At 41.6% G+C, this 15446-nt stretch overlaps 1 protein-coding gene across 2 annotated transcripts in view; it reads right to left on the reverse strand.

Annotated features, from left to right (window-relative positions):
* Positions 1 to 15446, reverse strand: part of LOC140384703 (kinesin-like protein KIF18A) — a 117349-nt gene that overhangs the window by 91142 nt on the left and 10761 nt on the right. The window contains exons 4-6 of one of the 2 annotated variants that reach the window (XM_072466649.1): positions 11197 to 11301; positions 7563 to 7673; positions 3979 to 4176 (exon numbers count right to left, since the gene is read on the reverse strand). In XM_072466649.1, the coding sequence (XP_072322750.1) occupies positions 3979 to 4176; positions 7563 to 7673; positions 11197 to 11301 (414 nt within the window). The remainder of the gene's footprint in view (positions 1 to 3978; positions 4177 to 7562; positions 7674 to 11196; positions 11302 to 15446) is intronic. The other variant, XM_072466650.1, reaches the window with a different exon arrangement.

A 15446-nucleotide genomic window follows, 5' to 3' on the forward strand; every position in this document is an offset into this window, starting at 1 on the left:
TGTGTATTCAATGATTGATATGGACTATCCTCTGGGGTAGAATTCACAACCCCAGGTGAAATAATTTTTCCTCATTCTGAGAACAGCTCTTCAGCATATGTGCGTGCACTGATCGCCCTCTGCTTCAGCTTTTGCTTCTTTACAACAGTAGTTTATTTGACTTCTAATTCTGGCCACATGGCTCGTCTCAGGTTCCTTCATGTGGTACAGCTTCCAGGTCAAGGAACCAGTATTTATTATTAAAATTACATTTGATCCTTTTACAATAAGATACAAACTGTGAGCCCTTTTCAAATATCCTCAAAAACAAATAAGATTCCACAGACATCTTAAAAATTACAAATGTTCCTTACTGCTACTAATTCCAAGTCACAGGGCACAACTCATCTACCCAACCCACCAAGCACCACCTGCTCACACATGGCAGTCTGCAGATTACGCAGTAGATTTATCAACCACTTCAGAATTCATTGGATCAGAGTGGAAGATTTGGATTGGTTTTATTGTCACGTGTACAGAAATACAGTGAAAAGCATTGTTCTACGTACAGTCCAGACAGATCACTCCATACATGAAAAACAAACATAGTGCATACATAAATACAAAATGTAAATACATACACAGGCATCGTGTGAAGCATACGGAGTGCAGTACTACTCAGTAGAGAAGGGAGACATCTTTGTTCCCGAGGGACTGCCTAAGAGGTTACAGTTATAGAGAGTGGCAAAGTTGGGTAGGGTTCAAAAACAAAGTTCAAAATTTCGTGAAAATTGCTGCAGGATGTTGGTTACAGTCCAGTAGGTCTGAAGAAATCTTTGCAATCATGCACAAGTTAACTGCAAGTCTTTATTGACTCTTAGAACTGTTTACAAATACACAATAAAAAAGGTACAAGCTAGGAGCTGGCTCCATGCTTGCTGATACACACAGCTGTCCAATACACAACTGACCCTTGGTTCGGCCCATATGCTCTCCCTACATTACTGTGTGGGTAGGATCGTACTCAGTCCCACATTAACACAATCTATGCTAGACCGTCATATAACAAAAATTGAGCAGTTACTGGGTCAGGAGCCAATGCAGGTCAACAAGCATGGTGGTGGTGGTGGTTGGGGGGGAAGAATGTGTGGAATAGGATGAGCTCAAGTTGATGTCAGGCGGAAGATCGGGGAGACTGGTCAGAAGAGCATTGGACTAGTTAAGTCTGAATGTAGCAAAGGCATGCATGAGGGTTTTAGTAGGTGAGCTGGGGCAGGGACTGCAAATGGAGTTGATGTAGCGGTCTGGGAGAATCATAGAATCCCTACAGTGCAGGAGGCCATGCAGCCCATTGAGTCTGCACTGACCCCCTGAAAGAGCACCCCACCGAGGCCCAATTGCCCGCTCAATCCCTGTCACTCCACCTAACCTGCACATCGTTGGACACTAAAGAGCAATTTTTAGCATGGCCAATCCACCCTGCACATCTTTGGCTGATGGAACAGTTGTGTAGTTGGAAGTCCATTGGAAAAGCCCAATGGAGGTCAGCTACAAATCTAAGGTTGCAAACAGTCTGAATCAGCTCCGGACTGTTAGGCTGGGATGGAGTTGGTTGCTAGGGAACATAGCTTGTGGTACTAGTTGATTGGAGGAAATATTTGTTCATCCACTACTGGATATGGGACAAACAGTGCAACAAATCAGTGTGGTGGTGAGGTAGAGCCAAGTGCTGATTGTATACATGTCGAATTTAACATCTTTTCCTGGAAGATATCACTCAGGGGCAGTTTTATTAATTCGATGTGGATACTGCTGGCTGGGCCCAGCATTTGTTGCATTTCTAATTTCCCTTGAAATGAAAATGAAAATTGATTATTGTCACAAGTAGGCTTCAAATGAAGTTACTGTGAAAAGCCCCTAGTCGCCACATTCCGGCACCTGTTCGGGGAGGCTGTTACGGGAACCGAACCGTGCTGCTGGTCTGCTTTCAAAGCCAGCGATTTAGCCCTGTGCTAAACAGCCCCTTAGAACTGAGTAGTTTGCTAGGCCATTTCAGTAGGGGGCAGTTAAGAGTCAACCGCATTTCTCTGGTTCTGGAGTTACATGTAGGCCAGGCCAGGTAAGGATGGCAGATTCCCTTCCCCGAAGGACATGAATAAACCAGCTGGGTTTTTCCGACAATCGACAATGGTTTCATGGTAATCATTAGACTTTTAATTCCAGATTTTTATTGAATTCACATTTCACCATCTGCCATGGTGCGATTCGAACCTTGGACCCCAGAGCATTGCTCTGGTTCTATGGATTACGAGTCCAGTGACAATGCTACTACGCCACCAATTCCCCTACTTGAGAAATGAGTGGTGGTAGTGATAGGTGGGTGGTGGGGGCAAAATTAACCATATGAGAGTAGAAATCAGGAAGAGAAGCCATTGCAGTGGACTGTGATTGACTAGATTAGAATGGAATTGCAGAGCTGCCAACCTTTCCCAACAGAAATCAGTATTTCAGATACCAAAATCAGAATTTTGCCAGTAAAATCGGTATTTTCACCTCGATGCGAGACCGCATGAAGGATCACATGACAGGTGTGCAGGGCAGAAAGAGAGGGCTTAAGACAAAAGGCTACAAAAGAACAGTTTGCAATCTCCCTCAAGTTACAAGAAGACTGAGAATATTAAAAACAATGTATTTCCTCAACCACCAACATTAAAGGTGCTACATAAATGAATAAAATGCTTGGGGCACCTCCGTAGCAAAGGGAATAGATAATCAAGCAGAGAAAGTAAAGAACTCATTCTAGGTAGGAATCACACATTATCATAAAGGATATTATAGTTCAATCATGGATGATGTTTCTATCTAGAGCAGTCAGAATAATGCAAGGAGATACAAACAAATGAATTGGGTGAGGTTAAATTAAATATGGGTGTGGGGATCAGTCCACAAATAAATCACAACCATTCATTTTCCTGGAAGCAGGATGTTAACATAACAAATAGGAGCAGAAGGCCATTCGAGCCTGCTCTGCCATTCAGCCAATCAGCTCCTCTCTCCCCCCACCCCCCCTCCACAAAGCCATCCAGCTCTTTACAGGGAGCTCCATCTTAATATTTTTTTTCTTCCCTTCCCCCCAAAAAATAATCTCGCTTAAATTAATCTCCTTCAGAGCAGTGTCAGGTTGGAGTTTGACCGAGGGCTGCAGTGGATTGTGTAAACGCAAGAAATCGTATTGCCATATACAAGCACATTTTCTGGTTTAAGTATGGAAAATCCGTGCAAGTTGGCAGTGCTGGAATTGGGGCAGGCAGTTCTACTCAGTTGGACGACAGGAGAGGCTTTGGAAGAGGACGGTGTAGTCAACTATGTCAAAGCCTGTAGACAGGTCAAAGAAAAGGAAAAAGTATAGTTTGTCATAGATGATTTCATTTGTGACTGGGATAAGAGTCAAATCCAAACGTGGCAGTGGCAAAAGTGGAAGATCCCACCATGTAGTTGTGGGTAAGTTGGGCAGGGATTTGGAAGGGGGCAAATATACTGGAGGAGGAAAGGGAAGTTGGAAATGGAAGCAGTGGTTTGCTCGGATAGAGGGGTCAAGAGTGTTTTTTTGGAGAAGAGTGATGACAGCAGATTTGAAAGGAAGTGGTTAGTACCCAAAAGGTGTGGAAAATATCAACAACATCATCCAGATTTCAAAAGCTATTATCCTCCTCTCATCTGCCCAACTCTTACATCCAAAGTGCAACACTCCACACGTGTGACTACCAGAATTATTTTCACCTGATGCAAGCAAATCCTTCACTCCTATCCATAATGCACATCAGAAATGAAATTGGCACACAATGTGAAATATTAAAAATACGATGTTTAAATGTTAGATATATTCTGATGCCGGCAGCATAAATTCTGGAAAGCACTTAGAAAAAAACAGCACCACAACATCACCAATTTGATGTACACACCAGCTGAGCCATGACAACAAAAGTTTTAAGTTCTTACCTTGGAATCTGCTAAGGCATTGATGACATTTCCCAGAGCCAAGAGAGATTGGTTAATATTTGCCCCCTCCCTGAAGCGAGCTGTTTTAATGTTCATCGCACTAATACGTTCAGATCCAGCCAAATCAACGAGGCACATTTTTGCAATTTTAATGTTTTGATTGATATTTGCAGTTCTTTCTTGCTGTCTTAAAAAAACCTGTAAAGTAAATGAATGGTATAAAAGATCTGCTGTGAGGGCGGTATGGTGATGCAGTGGTTAGCACTGCTGCCACACAGCACTGAGGACCCGGGTTCGATCCCGGGTCACTGTGGAGTTTGCACATTCTCCCCGTGTCTGCGTGGGTCTCATCCCTGCAACCCAAAATGATGTGCAGGTTAGGTGGATTGGCCACGCTAAATTGCCCATTAATTGGAAAAAATATAATTGGATAAATTATGAAAAAGACAAAAAATTTCCACTGTGCAAAACTAAAGGCTTTGAGAATACTAAAACTGAAATAATAAACACATACATCTATTGCGCATAAATGCACTTCAGACTAATACATAAAGATGACTATGGTGGAGCTTATGCTGGGGAAACTAAAGGTTGGACTTCGAAATAGAGTACAATTGCAAATGAGCATACTCATGCAGGTTACCTCTGTGCATCTTAAAAACTTTACCAAATTCTTCAATTAAATAAGATCTAAATAGCTACTGCAATTTATTTTAGTTAAAATGCACGCCATTAATGGTTTTCTTTAAAAAACTCGATGGGCCGAATGGCCTCCTTCTGCACTGTAAATTCTACGTACATCATGTGATAAAGAATTCTTTTTTCGAATTTGTTTTTTACTGAAATACTGAGATACTTTGAGAAAGAATGCAAGGAGGAGCTCCAAACTTGTCTACAAAGAACACTTGCATTTGATAAACCCTTTCATGACCTTAGGGTTTCCCAAAGTGCTTTATTGTCAATGAAGTACTCTTGAAGTGTAGACACTGTCGTAACAGAGGAAATACATTTCAAAGTAATTTTATGTATGCAAGGCAATTGTATTTTATAATTTTAATGTTTTCCACGGCTTAAGACAAAAGCCTACAAAAGAACAGTTTGCAATCTCCCTCAAGTTACAAGACTGAGAAAATTAAAAACAATTTATTTCCTCAACCACCAACATTAAAGGTGCTACATAAATGAATAAAATGCTTGAGGCACCTCCGTAGCAAAAAATAGATAATCAAGCAGAGAAAGTAAAGAACTCATTCTAGGTAGGAATCACACATTATCACAAAGGATATTATAGTTCAATCATGGATGATGTTTCTATCTAGAGCAGTCAGAATAATGCAAGGAGATACAAACAAATGAATTGGGTGAGGTTAAATTAAATATGGGTGTGGGGATCAGTCCACAAATAAATCACAACCATTCATTTTCCTGGAAGCAGGATGTTAACATAACAAATAGGAGCAGAAGGCCATTCGAGCCTGCTCCGCCATTCATTATGAGCATGGTGGATCATCAAGTTCAATACCCTGATCCCGCCTTCCCCCCATATCCCTTGACCCATTTAACCCCAAGAGCTATATTTAATTCCTTCTTGAAATGACACAATGCTTTCACCTCAACTACTTTTTGTGGTGGTGAATTCTCACCACTCTCTGGGTGAAGAAATTTCTCTTAATTTCAGTCCTAAATGATTTACCCCTTATCCTCAAACTATGACCCCTAGTTCTGGACTTCCCCACCATCTGGAACATTCTTTCTGAATCTACCCTGTCTAGTCCTGTTAGAATTGTGTAAGTTTCTATGACTCCCCCCCCCCTCACTCTTCTAAATTCCAATGAATATAATCCTAATCGATTTAGACTCCCCTGCCATCCCAGGAATAAGCCTGGTATATCTTTGCTGCACCCCCTTTAAAGCAAGACCCCCTTTAAAGCACGAACATCCATCCTCAGATAAGGACACCAAAACTGCACTCAATACCCCAGGTGTGGCCTCACCAATGCCCTATACAATTGTAGTAAAGCATCTGTATCCTTATACTCAAATTCTCTTGCTGTGAAGGCCAACATACCATTTGCCTTCTTTACTGCCTGCTGTACCTGCACGTTTACTTTCAGCGATTGATGCACAAGGACACCAAGGTCTCGCTGAGTATCTATTTGACTTATAGCCAAACCAGGTCACAGTTTAATGCCTTATCTGAAAGTCTGTGTTCTATTATTTTTCTTAGGGAAGCATAACTCTCATTATAGGCTTGTTATGCATGGGTTCTGACCAGTCATGAGATAACCCTCACCACACAATAGCCAGCCCTGGACTTGGCTTTCTGGTTCTAATAAGGTAAAATCGAGGACTGCAACAGAATGAATGAATTGTGTTAGCTGGCAGGTTAACAAGTGTTCACCTGCATGATGCCTGCCAGTGGCAAACAACAGCTGTACATTAAGGCAGTGGAATTATTTTCTTGTGATAAAGATTGTGGAGCTTAGGAGGTGTATGCAAAGCAATGCATCCTAAAGCATTAGGCTGCCTGCAATCTGTGCAAAACCTCATGCTTGGTCCTTCTACATATCTCTGGCAAGATGCAGGAGTTGAAAGTGTTTTCATTCTAGTGATTCTCAGTAACCTCCCTCACACAGCAGGGTAATGCAAGCTTTGAGATGCTACTTAGTTCTCCAGCAACAGCCTGAAAGAAGCCAGAGACATAAAATGTAAGTCCAAAAGTCACCTTGACAGTCTAAGGCAAATCTGTTTTTTATCTTGCTTCGAGGTTGCAGTTGTGGCTGCAGAGCTGACAAGATTTCACTCATAATTGGTGAGTCAAAGATATCTTGTGCACAGGTCATCGCCGATGTAAGAGAATTGCCCTCGGAGTATGCCCTCCTACTAAATTGCCCATTGTTCCTTCGTTCTTCTGAGTAGGCACTCTTCTTTCTCTGTCATGTTTAATTCCCAGAGGAAACACTAATGAATCACCCATGTCTGGATGGCCAAAGGTAACAAGACTAGCTGTACTATTTCCCATGCTCAAACTTTAGCCCAATATAGTAAACCTCCAAAGAAAATGTGCAAAGCATACAGCAGCCAAACATAAATGATGCAGTAACCAACCTGCAGCCACTCTTTGATCTCTTTAAATAGTACTGACAGGGGTGGGTGGGGGTAGGGAGTCTGTCATGCAGTACAACGTTATGTTCAACTGTATGAGGTCAAGTTAGGACATTGGTTGAAGCTGTTAAATATCAGCAGTGGGCTTCAAATCAGTGCTGCACAATGATTGTTGTCAGTGTCTGCTCTGCATACTGCCAGGAGCCGTTAGGCGTGAGCAAACTCCATAAGATGGCATCTTAGCAGTGTGGGCACACAATTTGGGCACTATTTTGAAACTTTAGGTGTCAAGTGGCCCCTCTGTGCTGTGTTATGATTATATGATTTGTACTAACACAGAATAAGTTTCATCCAAGTTGGCAAGTCAAATGAATGAAAATGTCAGTATTAAAAGTGAAATGCCCTTGAAAGCATCACAGTTCAGAAAAATCTATCTACAAATAAGCAATAATGAATTGAGTTTATATTCATGGAATTACCTGAAAGACAGCATGAGAACGCGAAGAATTGGAGTTTACATCAGTAGGATGTTGCGTTCTATTTTTATTCCCATAATCCAACATCTGAAGGAGCTGTTTTGAAGATGTAGGCTGCAAAATATTGTTACAACAGAAAGGCATTCAATTTTTATCAATAGTTTTTATACAAGTCAGTCAAATCTTTTGTTCTTTGAAGGATCTGGGCCTGTTATTAGCGAGTAAGCAGGTAATTGGAGTAGGTCGGAGGTCTGTTTTGCCACCCCCCCCCCCCCCAAAAGGGGTTTCAAAAATGCCAAAGTTAATAGTGACCAGGTAAAAACTGAACAGAGTTTCAATTTGGGAAAGAAAATTTTCTCTTGCCTCTTCAGCAATATTCAAAAACATGTTGCCAAACCTTTGTCTTACAATCAGGACAAGTGTCAAATTTCAAATAATCACAAGAATTTATACCATAGGAGAAATGAATGCTGATTGGTTGATATATTGACTGAGTATGGTCTATATACTAGCAATCAGCCTGCGTTTGCAAAACCCAACGCAAAGCCAATTGTTAGATGTGATTTTACAATGGTATGCCCAATCTTAACTGATAATATCTACACTAACAACCAAGATAATCAGTCAAGCTCAATGTGGCTCACTTATGCTTGCTGGAAGCAACATATTTTCATATGTTAGTAACATTCTCTGCAAATAAAAGGAATATGTTCAAGGCTCATGGCTTTTTTGAATACAAGGAGCTTGGGGAGTCTATACAAACTAGTAGACCATTCGGTCCCTCGAACCTGCTCTATCGTTCAGCGACATCTTGATCCGATTGTGCCTCAACTGCACATTTCCACCTGCCCCTGCTAATCGAGGACCTACTTTAGCTTCAAAATATTCAATAACCCTTCCTCCATTTCCCTCTGGGGAAGAGTTTCAGACTCATGACACTTACAAAAAAAATGTCTCCTCGTCGCTACCTTAAAATGGGAGACATCTTATTTTTATAACTGTGTCCTCTAATTCTAGTCTCTCCCACAAGGATGTCCTTTCAGCATTCATCCTGTCAAGCCTTCTCAGGGTCTTGTCTTCACCTCTCATTCTTCTAAACTCCAATGGATATAGGCCCAACCCGTCTAACCTTGTCATAATTCCACTCCAGTTTTGGTTGAGCAAACTGTCTCTGAACTGCATTCAACACATTTATATTTTTCTTAAATAGAGACAAAACTGTACACAGTTCTCCAGAAATGGTCCCACCAACACCCTATGCAACTATATTAAAACACCCCGACTTTTATAATCCATTCTGCTTGAAATTAACAACATTTGATTTGCCTTCCTAATCACTTGCAGTACCCGCATTCTAACTTTTGGTGATTCATATACCTGTACACCCAGATGCCTCTACCACAACTGCTGTAATCTCTCTAGCTCCCTGTTGCTTTCTCCATGGTAACACCCAGACAATAGTAGACTTGCCAAACAATCAACACCCATTTCTTCTGTATATTGGTGTGATCATTTGAAATTTGGCATCCTTGGGTTTGTCCTGATGAGTGCAAGAAAAAAGCTTTGACAACACCTCTCTTTTTAGCAATATTCTCTTATTTTTACAATATGCTTTACTGTCTTGTTCCAAATACTGCACTCAATTGTAACAAATTAGTGCTTCAGTCATAAATGACTTTCAAGTCTAAAACATTAGTAAAAGGAGTGATGCAAGCCATACACATGGCTGATTTTTTAAGTAGCTTCAACTCCCCATGCCAATTAAAATATGTTCAACCACAAACAAACCAGCAAATATTCATATAATAAAAATAATTGTTGTTTTTTTCTCAAGTCAAAGCTGTAAACTTCCCGCTGTATCAGCCATTCGCATGAGAGATATGTCCAACATCATCCGTTCCTTTGCTCAAGTGCCCCATAATTGACAATGGGCAACTTGTTAAACCAGATCCAATTCTAATCCGATGTGCAGGTGCGCACATTTCCAGCAGGAAACACTGGATGGTAAACAGAAGCAAACTCTGGATTGATTTTACCAGCCTTAGGCCAGGACATGAGGGACAATTGCAACGCCTCACCACTACACCACACATCCAGATTTGAGAGCTTCCTGATAAGGCTGGTTCAACTACTCAAAGTCTGTATTTATAAAGTCATCCAGAGAATCAGTTGTAAACTGGAGAAATAAATATTGGATTGACAGGAAGTTTTTGCTGCTTATTCGTGCATATGTATTAAATAAAAGAAACATTCATACAATGCAAGCTTTTGACACAGGAATTCAGAGGTAAATCCAACTAAAACCCAAAATAATTTTCATGGGTTTTTAAATCTTGATTCTCAAGTCATAAAGTAGAGATGGGATGAATAGGTCTTCTTCAGGTTGGCAAGCTGTAACTGGTGGAGTGATACAAAGATCATTGTTGGGGCCTCAACTATTCACAATCTACAATGACTTTGATGAGGGGACTGAATGTATAGTAGCTAAAATCTTCCAATGGTGCCAAAGTAAGTAGGAAAGTAAGCTGCCAAGAGGGGATAAAGGGATATAGACAGCAAACATTTGACAGATGGAGTCTAATGTGGGGAAGTGTGAACTTACCAACCTTGACATAGAGAATGGAAAAGTAGTGCACTATTTAAATAGGAAGAAATTGCAGAACTTAGTGGTAGAGGGATATGGAGGTCCTGGTGTATGACTGACAAGCGTTAGTACACAAATACAGCAAGTGAAGGCAAATGGAAAGATGATGTTTATTGCAAGGGGAATGGAATATAAAAGTAGGGAAGTCTTGCTGCAGCAATCCAAAGCCTTGTTGGGGCCACACTTGGGGCTAAAAATGTATATCTCAAAGGGTCTGTAGGGTTCTCTTCCCCAGAAAACAATGGAGACGGAATCATTAAAATGTATTCACGGCTGAATTTGATAAAGCTTTTGATATACAAGGGAGTTAAGGGTAATTGGGGTGGGGTGGGGGAAGAGAAGACAAATGGATCACAACCAGATTGGCTGTGATCTCAATGAATGGTGAAGCAGGCTCGAAAGGCCGAATGGCCTACTTCTGATCCTAAGTTCGATGTTGCTATTACAGGCATTGTTCTGGAATTTGATTAATTAGTGGAGCATTCTCGTCAAGTCCTATATTTGTATACTTCCGTTTTTTTGTCTGTAAGAAAATGAGAGAAAAGGTTCAGAAGAGATTTGATTGGTGTTCAAAATCACAAGGGGTCTAGCCAGAGTAGATAGTGAAATGGATCTCATTGGTGGAAAGCTAGAGGACCAGATTTAAGCATTGATTTAAGGTGAATAGAAAAATAGTAAATGTAAGATTAAGAAAGCTTTTTATGAAGCAAGTGGTTAACATCAGAAATGCATTGCCTGAGAAGCAGATTCAATCGTGGCTTTCAAAAGGGAATTGGTTAAGTAATTGATGAGGAACAATTTGCAGAGCTGGGGAGTGGGTCTAGCTATGTTGGTCTTGCAGAGAGGCAGCACAGACAACAGGCCGACTGGCCCCCTTCTTTAACGACTGCTTTATCGCACTCAATACTCCATTTGATGAAGGACATCTTCTAGACCAAATTTGGAGTGTTCAATTTGATTTAATTGAATGATAATTATTTTTAAAAGTAGTACCTTGTGTAGTGTTAACCCCTGGACAATGACTCCACTTTGAGCATCCTCTCGCACTGCCAGGGATCTGGAGTTGGTCAACAGGTCTCGGACCTCCTCATTGTACACCTCAAAAAAAAAACCAAATTGATTAGAATGTCAAGGTACAAGCTCTATTTCACATTTCTATACTCTGATGTAAAGAAGATTGATCTAATTGATGGATTGTCAGCATTCCCATGCAAATTTCCTCCACCACCCCTCCCCCTTCCATTGATAAGTGCTGAGTTCAATCCAGTCTTCAGTCGAAGTTTACATGCCTACATCTGTAAACGTTCAAGCAGAATGATCAAGAGTGGAAATGGTCAGAATGACTTACTGACTTCTACCTCTGTAGCAAATTATTATTGACAATACCTCTCAAGGGAGAATGATTATCTTCCATGAGTCTGAAGATAGCCGATTTTAACTTTGGTTACAGTGTGTTCTTTTCACCACCAGTCTTTCCCCCTTCATTTTGTCAGCATTGGTGTCGTGGAAATCATAATAAAGACAAATTCCTCGAGATTCGATTTAAGGAAATTTATTTACACAAATATATTTGCGGAGAGAGTGTTCCAGCTGCAAAAGCCAGTGCACTGCACTCTGAGATTCGATTGAAGGAAGCATATATTTTATAGTCTGAAATAACAGTTTGAAGTAAACAGGCATGTTTATATTAAATAGATCTTGGAAAGTATGTAAGATGAAATACATAGTACTAAAAACTCAAATACAGATTTTGTTATCTTTCGGAGGACAATGTGTTTTCCTAATAAGGCCAAAACCAGAATATTAAGCAGTATTTCATTTATGATACCTGACCTATTTATTTTCATTCAAAAGCAGTGTTGAACTATAGTCAAGCATTTCCCAGCATGCTTCGAAGTTGGTTTATGTTAATTTTCCTTCCACAATTGGGTCTCATGATGCTGGGATCCTTCCCACAGATTTTGTCACTATCTGGCTTGATCCAGGGCAATGGTCTCCCAGGAGTTAATGTTAATTTTGTATTTTGCTGCGCCGATTTTCTGCATTTCCCCAGTGTTTCCTCTGTGCTTTGGTATGACTGCTCTGACTCGAGCGTGGAGGGCAGCCTGCTGTCTAACATCCAACTACGCAACCAGCCCAATGAAACTGATGGCACATGATCAATGCTTGTGATGCCCGATTGAGAGAGGACACTGCTGTTGGTGCATTTGTTCTCCCAGTTAATGTGAAAGATCTTCTAAAGGCAGTGTTGATAGTATGACTCCAGCACCCCCTCTACATTGTCCATGTTTCAGCCCCGTACAGTAGGGAGGGATTTCGTCCACATAGTAGACCATGAGCTTGGTTTTAGTTTTGACATTGCAATGTTCAAACACTTGCTTCCTCAGGCCAAACCCTGCACCAAGATTTCAAACGATGCTGGATTTTGTCATCAACCTCAGCCTTCTGTGAAAGATTGCATTGGTTTCACATTTTCCACGCATTTGTTATGAATCAAAAAACAAAGAGAAGTACAGCACAGGAACAGGCCCTTCGGCCCTCCAAGCCTGCGCCGACCATGCTGCCCGTCTAAACTAAAATCATCTACACTTCAGGGATCCGTATCCCTCTATTCCCATCCGATTCATGTACTTGTCAAGATGCCCCTTAAACGTCACTATTGTCCCTGCTTCCACCACCTCCCCCGGCAGCGAGTTCCAGGCACCCACTATCCTCTGTATAAAAAATTTGCCTCGTACATCTCCTCTAAAACCTTGCCCCTTGCATCTTAAACCTATGCCCCCTAGTAATTAACCCCTCTACCATGGGAAAGTCTCTGACTATCCACTCTGTCTATGCCCCTCATAATTTTGTAGACCTCTATCAGGTCGTCCCTCAATCTCTTTTGTTCCAGTGAGACCAAACCAAGTTTATTCAACCTCTCCTCATAGCCAATGGCCTCCATACCAGGCAACATTCTGGTAAATCTCTTCTGCACCCTCTCTAAAGCCTCCACATCCTTCTGGTAGTGTGGCGACCAGAATTGAACACTAAACTCCAAGTGTGGCCTAACTAAGGTTCTGTACAGTTGCAACATGACTTGACAATTTTTATACTCAATGCCCCGGCCAATGAAGGCAAGCATGCCGTATGCCTTCTTGATTACCTTCTCAACCTGTGTTGCCCTTTTCAGTGACCTGTGGACCTGTACACCAAGATCTTTCTGACTGTCAATACTCTTGAGGGTTCTACCATTCACTGTATATCCCCTACCTATATTAGACCTTCCAAAATGCATTACCTCACATTTGTCCGGATTAAACCCCATCTGCCATCTCACCCAAGTCTCCAAACGATCTAAATCCTGCTCGATCCTCTGACAGTCCTCCTCGCTATCCGCAATTCCACCAATCTTTGTGCCGTCCGCAAACTTACTAATCAGAACAGTTAAATTTTCCTCCAAATCATTTATATATACTACAAACAGCAAAGGTCCCAGCACTGACCCCTGCGGAACACCACTAGTCACAGCCCTCCGATTAGAAAGACACCCTTCCATTGCTACTCTCTGCCTTCTATGACCTAGCCAGTTCTGTATCCACCTTGCCAGTGTCCACCTACCTCTGATCCCGTGTGACTTCACCTTTTGTACCAGTCTGCCATGAGGGACTTTGTCAAAGGCCGTACTGAAGTCCATATAGACAACATCCACTGGCCTACCTGCATCAATCATCTTAGTGACCTCCTCGAAAAACTCTATCAAGTTAGTGAGACACGTCCTCCCCTTCACAAAACCGTGCTGCCTCTCGCTAATACTAAGACAAAGAGGGTGGGGTGTGGCATTTGGAGTGTGCTGGTGGTGAACTTGGCCTTCTCAATGTTCAGTGCAAGTCCTCTATTCTCATATGCCTCAGTAAATATGTTGATGATTCTCCAGAGCTCAGTTTCTGACACTAACCGAGTATCATCGGTGTATTGGAGTTCAATGACAGAGGTTGCGGTGGTGGTAGATTTTGATTAGAGTTATCTGAGATTAGGTTACTATCCATTTGAGAAATAAACTGCACTCCAACAGGGAGCTTCCATTGAACTTAGCATTTTTGGCTATAGGGTGTTGCTCACTAGGTATATTTACTCAGCCATTGATGAAGCTTCACGGGACACTTCATCGTATGCACATAAACAGAACTGATCTAGATGCCCGAGGAGGGTGTGAAACTAACCAACTAGAGCCCAGTGTGCTTTACATACCCGACAAATAATCGGCATGCTCAAAGGTAACATTAAAAACATTTCACTGGATATGTCTTCATTTAATTTTAAACGATATTTGACCATCCGATTACATCACACTGATGTAGAGGAGCTTTATTTTGGCCAATTTCTTGTAGCTTTTTGGTTAATTTCCACTTCAACCATAACCTCAAGGCAACAACTTCATCCCATGATGGGAAAATAAGACTTGCCAATCACACTTAAAAACTAAAGCCAGCCAATTCATCCTCTGTCTGGAATTATACGTTGAAGAGCAATTAAAGTCTGATTGACTCAACCTTACAGTTGCCTCACCAAGTAATTGAACCGAGCTGCTTGCTGAACTATCAAATATTGTGGGCTGAAAAATTCATCTGCTCCTGTTTTTAGGTAGAGGTTATAATGCGCAACCTGTCCATGACATTTCACGTTAAGTCAACTAGTACACAATCATGCTGCCTGCGAGGGAGCTTATAACGTTCAAGGCTCGCAGGCGTTCCAGCTAGCTGACAGCTCTTAAAGACAATCTGTTTCTCTTAAAGCAAAGCTGCATTGAATTACAGCAGACTGCTTTGGTGCAATGCTACACAGGGGGAATGACAGAAAGAGTGTCCCCCAGTTTTAGAGATGCAGCACTAGAGGTGTTAATCATGGAGATACAAGGCAGGAGGCCTTTTTCCTTGGGGTCCAGGAAGCCCTCAAGGGAAACTTTCCAAAGGGAATAAAAGCAAATGGCAAGGGGAGGTCAATGTCAAATTTTAAGCATTGAGGATCTGGCAGTACTGTGGGAAGTTATTTTTAAATTTAGAGCACGCAATTCATTTTTTCCAATTAAGGGGCAATTTAGCATGGCCAATCCACCTAGTTTGCACATTTTTGGGCTGTGGGGGTGAAACCCACGCAAACACGGGGAGAACGTGCAAACTCCACACGGACAGTGACCCAGAGCCGGGATTGAACCTGTGACCTCGGCGCCGTGAGGCCGCGGTGCTAACTGTAGTGTGGGAAGT

This window comes from Scyliorhinus torazame, chromosome 10 (genome assembly GCF_047496885.1).
Source record: "Scyliorhinus torazame isolate Kashiwa2021f chromosome 10, sScyTor2.1, whole genome shotgun sequence".
NCBI classification, from domain to species: Eukaryota; Metazoa; Chordata; class Chondrichthyes; order Carcharhiniformes; family Scyliorhinidae; genus Scyliorhinus; species Scyliorhinus torazame.